We start from the raw sequence: 6,619 nt of genomic DNA, 5'->3' as shown, positions 1-6,619 counted from the left end.
TATATGATTTGTTGAATATCCCAACTAATTTTTATTGTCCAATGAACTAAACTGAAAATTTTAATAACATTAGGGACTGAAGTGGATAAAATATTTTAAAACTAAAGTTAAAAAGTGATATACTTCAGGGACACAGCATTAACATTTTCTAAAAGATGGAAGTGTTTTTGTTTTTAAGTGAATATAATTTTTTGAGTGAATATAGTTTTGTGAGGGAGTAGTAATATTATTATTAGAGACAAGGCATTTGATTTTTATATAACTTTTTAATTAAGTCAATATCACTCATTGAGTAAAACCCAACATATTAAGCACATTACTGTACTAATTTAGATTAATAGGAATGATCAAATTTACAATTAAGGATTATAAATTTATTTAATTCCAATCTTCTACCTTCCTTTAAATTATAAGAATGGTTTTGCCTTATATTTTCTTCAAATTGAGATTTAATTTATAATTTTAAATTTTGATATAATTTAGTTTCTCAATTTTATAATGCAATTAATTAGTTTAAATACTTTATTTTAATCAAAATAATTATGTTAATTTTAAAGAATTGTTATCACCGTTAAAATTCTTTACTAACAATTATTTAAAATTAAGTTCTATCATGCTTTTGTTTTAGCTTACACATAGATGTTTACAATATAAAATTCTTTATAATTTTCAATACATATTACTTAAATAAATAGAAAATAGAGTTTTAATAATGCACAACCAAATAATTTTTATTGATGTTATATTATTTTGATTTCTTAGACTTGTACATAGGGAAAATAAAGGACTATTGCCATTAATTAATCGCTTTAAAACAATTTTAATGAGCTCTAGTCATGCAAGATTACCATTAAATTGAATACTCATATAGAAGGATTTAATATTTTGTTTCTCAAATCACAACTAATAATTATTCATAATTTCTTATTCAGTGTCATTTTTAAGATTGATTAGATGACAAATTTTCATGCCAAAGTTTTATTTTTATTTGATTTAAATTTTTACAATATTTAAAAATTATATATTTTGTAAATTTGATATTCAATCAATTTTAGATTTAAAAAGTAATGATGATTTTAACCCAAGGCCTGAGCTAAGAATAGTTATAGTTAAATAAAATACTGGTATGAAATAGTTTAATTATTTGATCACATTTTTCCATGCCAAAATTTTATTTTTATTTTTGATTTAAAATTTTACAATTTTTATATTGTGAATTTGGTGTGCAATGAATATGTGTACTAAAAGATGTAAATTTACAGGTAATTTACCACCCATCACCAGTGCTCCAAAGCTTGAGATTCTTTTATTGTGGGGAAATAAACTTGGCGGAAACATTCTCAATTCTATCTCCAATGCTTCCATGCTTAAGAAACTAGACTTGGCAGATAACTTATTCTCTGGCCCAATCCCTAAAACATTTGACAACTTAAGACACCTTGAATGGTTCCAAATTTCAAACAATAATTTGATCAAAGGACCTGCTACTGATCATGAGTGGACCTTTCTTTCTTCTTTGGCAAATTGCAAGCATTTGAGAATAATAGATGTTTCAAGAAATCCATTGAGTGACGTTCTTCCAACTTATATTGGGAACCTTTCAAAATCCCTTCAATACTTTTATGCCTCTAATTGTGAGATTACAGACAATATTCCTATGTAAATAGGTAGCTTAAGCAACCTATTGCTTTTACAACTTGGCTATAATAAATTAAGCTTTATTCCGACACCGATAGGACTGCAAAATTTGCAAGGTTTACAACTTTCCTCTAATAAATTAGAGGGGCCTATATCAGAAAGCCTTTGTGGTTTGGAGAGATTATACTACTTGTATTTAAGGCTGATTAGGTTGCATGGATCCATACCCTCTTGTATGGGTAATATTTCTTCTTTGAGATATCTTTACTTAGATTCCAACACATTGAGTTCTACAATACCCTCAACTTTGTGGAATCTTAAAGATATCTTAGAAATAGATTTATCATCAAATTATCTTTACAATTCACATGCTATATTGATGTTGGAGATTTGAGGAGTCTACTAAAACTAAATTTACCAAGGAATCTTCTCACGGGCAATATCTTATCCACATTTAGGGGTCTTCAAACTTTGATTTCAATAGATTTATTAAATAATATACTACATGGTCATATCCCTGGATCATTAGGTGGTTTGATTAGTTTGGAATTCTTGAATTTATGCAATAACAATCTCTCTGGAGCCATTCCCAAATCTTTGGAAAAGCTTTTAGATCTCAAGTATTTTATTGTGCCTTTCAATAGACTTGAAGAGGAAATTCCCACCGAGGGATGTTTTTCAAACTTCTCTAGCACATCATTCACGAAGAATTTTGCACTTTGTGGTCCACCTAGATTGCTACTCCCACCTTGCAAAAACGACATCCAAGAAAACTCCCAAATGAATATATTGCATGCTTTAAGGTATGGTTTACCAACAATTGGTATCGTCGTAGTACTAATAGTCTTAACTATTATGTACAGAAGATGCCAAAGTAGGAGTACAACTCTACCAATTAAGGATGATTTGTTGTCTTTGAAAACGCTGAGAAGAATTTCACATGCTGAACTTTCACAAGAAACTAATGGATTTGAGGAAAACAATATGCTTGGTTCAAGGAGTTTTGGATATGTATATAAAGAGAAGCTTTCAGATGGAATGGAAGTTGCAATAAAAATTTTCAATTTGCAAACAGAAGAAGCATTTAGGAGTTTTGACATTGAATGCGATGCTATGCGTAATATAGATCATTGTAATATTGTGAAGGTCACTACTTGCTGCTCAAGTGTTGACTTCAAAGCCTTGGTGCTTGATTACATGTCTAATGGAAATATTGAGAAATGGTTATATTATTAAAACTATTTCCTTGATATCATACAAAGGGTTGACAAGATGATAGATGTTGCGTCAGCGATAGAACATCTCCACAACGGGCATCCAACACCTATAATTCATTGTGACTTAAAACCAAGCAATATTTTACTAGATGAAGACATAGTTGCACATGTGGGAGATTTTGGCGTTGCCAAATTGTTGGGAGAATGTGATGTAATGAAGCAGACCATGACTATTGCAACAATCGGGTATACGGCACCAGGTGAATTTTTTTATTTGTGTATTATTATTTTTCTAATATGGATTTTATATTTTGTTTGGATATATATTTGAATAATCATTTTAGAAACAATTAAAGATTAACGATGCTCTAATTATACTTGAAATGCAAAATTTGGATCAACAGGAATTGTTTCTATAAAGTGTGACATCTATAGTTATGAGATTGTCCTTATACAAACTTTCACAAAGAAAAAGTCAACTGATAATTTTTTGCTGAAGAAGTGACTATAAAGCATTGGATGGAAAGTTCATTGCCAAAGGAGCATGAAAATCCCCAAAACCCTAAATTCTTTCCTTCTAGCAATGAAGAGATGGTGAGAGGAAAGGAAAAAAAATCACGTCAAATGAAAAGAAAAGAAAAAGAAATTGAACAAAATTAAATTTATGTGGAAATTGTTTTAATACTTTTAATTTGAGTTGGAAAAGGTTGATGATGTGGCATAAAATAATTGGATAGGACCATATTTGAGGTAGTGGGAAAGGTCCAATATGGAATAATTTTTCTATGTTATCAAATAGATGAATGATAGTAATTGGGATCAAACTAATGATTTGGATGATGTTAATGGTTAATTTGGTGCAGAGGGTGGAAAAGAAACAAATAATTCATTATATGTAATATATAGTAAGTTTCATACATAAAAGTTTCATACAAGGTTCAAAGGCAACTAAATGACTTGTAAGTTAGTTGAACTTCTTTGAAAGGCGCAAAGGCAATTGAACATTTACAAAATAGTCTCTAAATACTGTAGACACAAATCAAATCATGGGAGCATTACAATTGGTTAAATTGAGCACTGGCAGAAATTCCATCATAGGAAATATTGGCAAAATCGTCTATTGAATTAGAAAAACAACATAATCCATGAAACATAGATAGCCCAATACAAACATCATCGAGAAAAAAAAGTCTTTTTGTTTTATAGCACATGATAGTAAAGCATGCGAAGTTTCATTCTTCTTATTGGCCTCCTTTAGTTTTCCTTGATCAACAACCACTAGCCAAAAACACAATTAGATTAGATTATAAATGAAACATTCAATTATGATAATTTAAATAGAAAACACCCTAAATAACTCTAAATAAATGAAAAGTAGCAAATTACTTGGTGAGGCAAGCTAGCTCAATTAAGAGCACCATTGTGTTAGACTTGTCTATGCATTAAACAATCTAAAAGAAAATGAAGAAAAAGACTTAGAAAACACTTGAAAATTGACAAAATTTTTATGCCATTGACTGGTTAAACTATGATCACCCATAACAGATCTTGTATTTGAGTTTTTGTTGAGGGAGATCAAGTCCTTCAAGAAAAGTTTTCTAAGTGCTGTCTGTTAGGTAATCGCTGCTATTCTCAACAAAAGATATTGTCCCCATGTCAAGATTTTATCCTCAGCCTTCATGGAATAATCATGGAGATTACATGTGCAAGGATTCAAACCACCAACCAATACATATGTAGCATTTACCTTGGAACCATCTCCGTGAATCCACAAGGTTCTTCACGGAATCAAGAGACAAAACCCCAACACAAGAATAATACCATCTATTGAGGGGTCCTTTAACACAACAAATGAAATTCATACATTTTTTTAATCAAAGTAAATATCATATTTAATTGGGGAAAAGCAACAAAAAAATCCAACAAAAAAATCCTTAGCAAAAGATTAAAACACATTTATATCGTAAATGACATAAGAAACTCCAATCTAACAAAGAAAATAACTTGATGCTCCAAAGCTACCATATACTGTAATTCATGGGAAGGTCTGATGCTCATTTTATTGGTTTCCATCTTGATTTTGCAAAAGAAGTTTGAATTCTGAAGAGAGCAAATGATTGAGCGAAAGAAAAAAAATTAGTTTATTAATTTTCACAATTTATAAGACAAACCTTATGGAGACAAATAATGACATATTAGATATTTGTGATTAAAATTCTAGAATAGATTAAAAATGTTGAATTAATGATAAAATTAATAGTGAATTAATAACAACAAGCGTACTGATTACTTAGCTTCTTTGTTAAACATGTTCGATGTTGTTTAACAGCCTTCGTTTGATTTTCTTTAGCTCAACGACAAAATCTTTCATATCTTTTCTTTCTTCTGGTAACTCAGCTGAACAATTCAAAGCCAACTCCATGATGGATGAAATACAATTTGCTTTAACAACAATGTACTCATCCTCTCTTCTTAGTAAATCAACATCTGCAATTTCTATCGCTCCTTTAGGCAATGAACTTTCCATCCAATGCCTTATAGTCACTTCTTCAGCAAAAAAAATTATCAGTTGGCTTTTTCTTTGTAAAAGTTTCTATAAGGATGCTCCCATAACTATAGACGTCACATTTTATACAAACAATTCCTGTTGATCCAAATTCTGCATTTCAAGTATAATTAGAACATCATCAATCCTTAATTATTTCTAAAATGCTTATTCAAATATATATCAATATACGCATGAAACAAAAGTATAAAATGCAAATTAGGAAAATAATCATACAAAAAAAAAATTCACCTGGTGCCATATATCCGATAGTTGCAAGAGTCATGGTTTGCTTCATTACATCACCTTCTCCCAACAATTTGGCAACAACAAAATCTCCCACATGTGCAACCATGTCTTTATCTAGTAAAATATTGCTTGGTTTTAAGTCGCAATGAATTATAGATGTTGGATGTCCATTGTGGAAATGTTCTACAGCTACCGCAACATCTATCATTATGTCGACCCTTTGTATGATATCAAGGAAACAAATTTCGGAATGTAACCATTTCTCAAGGTTTCCATTAGACATGTAATCAAGCACCAAGGCTTTAAAGTCAACACTTGAGCAGCAAGTAATGACCTTCACAATATTACGATGAACTATATTACGCATAGCATCACATTCAATGTCAATACTCCTAAATGCTCCCTCTGTTTGCAAATTAAAAACTTTTATTGCAACTTCCATTCCATCTGAAAGCCTCTCTTTATATACATATCCAAAACTCCTTGAACCAAGCATATTGTTTTCCTCAAATCCATTAGTTACTTGTGAAAGTTCAGCATGTGAAATTCTTCTCAGCGTTTTCAAAGACAACAAATCATCCTTAATTGGTAGAGTTGTACTCCTACTTTGGCATCTTCTATACATAATAGTTAAGACTATTGGTAATACGACAATACCAATTGTTGGTAAACCATACCTTAAAGCATGCAATATATTCATTTGGGACTAGCAATCTCGGTGGACCACAAAGTGCAAAATTCTTCATGAATGATGTGCTAGAAAAGTTTAAAAAACATGCTTCGGTGGGAATTTCCCCTTCAAGGCTATTGAAAGACACAATAAAATACTTTAGATCTAACAGCTTTTCCAAAGATTTGGTAATGGCTCCAGAGAGATTGTTATTGCATAAATTCAAGAATTCTAAATTAACTAATCAAACCACCTAATGATCCAGGGATATGACCATGTAGTTTAGTACTTAATAAATCT

General features: G+C 30.5%; 2 protein-coding genes across 2 annotated transcripts; one reads left to right on the top strand and one right to left on the bottom strand.

Moving 5' to 3' along the window:
• The first annotated feature begins 1,234 nt into the window (after positions 1-1,234).
• Positions 1,235-2,874, top strand: LOC105767146 (receptor kinase-like protein Xa21). Its single transcript, XM_012586656.1, has 2 exons — positions 1,235-1,634; positions 2,168-2,874. The coding sequence occupies exons 1-2, from the start codon at positions 1,235-1,237 to the stop codon at positions 2,872-2,874; spliced, it is 1,107 nt and encodes a 368-aa protein (XP_012442110.1).
• Positions 2,875-5,157: 2,283 nt separating this feature from the next.
• On the bottom strand, positions 5,158-6,274 carry LOC105767147 (receptor kinase-like protein Xa21). Its single transcript, XM_052630435.1, has 2 exons — positions 5,653-6,274; positions 5,158-5,402 (listed from the first exon to the last, which is right to left on the bottom strand). Exons 1-2 carry the CDS (start codon positions 6,272-6,274, stop codon positions 5,158-5,160), a joined length of 867 nt encoding a protein of 288 aa, XP_052486395.1.
• Positions 6,275-6,619: the final 345 nt, after the last annotated feature.

This window comes from Gossypium raimondii, chromosome 5 (genome assembly GCF_025698545.1).
Source record: "Gossypium raimondii isolate GPD5lz chromosome 5, ASM2569854v1, whole genome shotgun sequence".
Taxonomy (NCBI): Eukaryota; Viridiplantae; Streptophyta; class Magnoliopsida; order Malvales; family Malvaceae; genus Gossypium; species Gossypium raimondii.
This window is presented reverse-complemented; position numbering and strand designations above follow the sequence as displayed.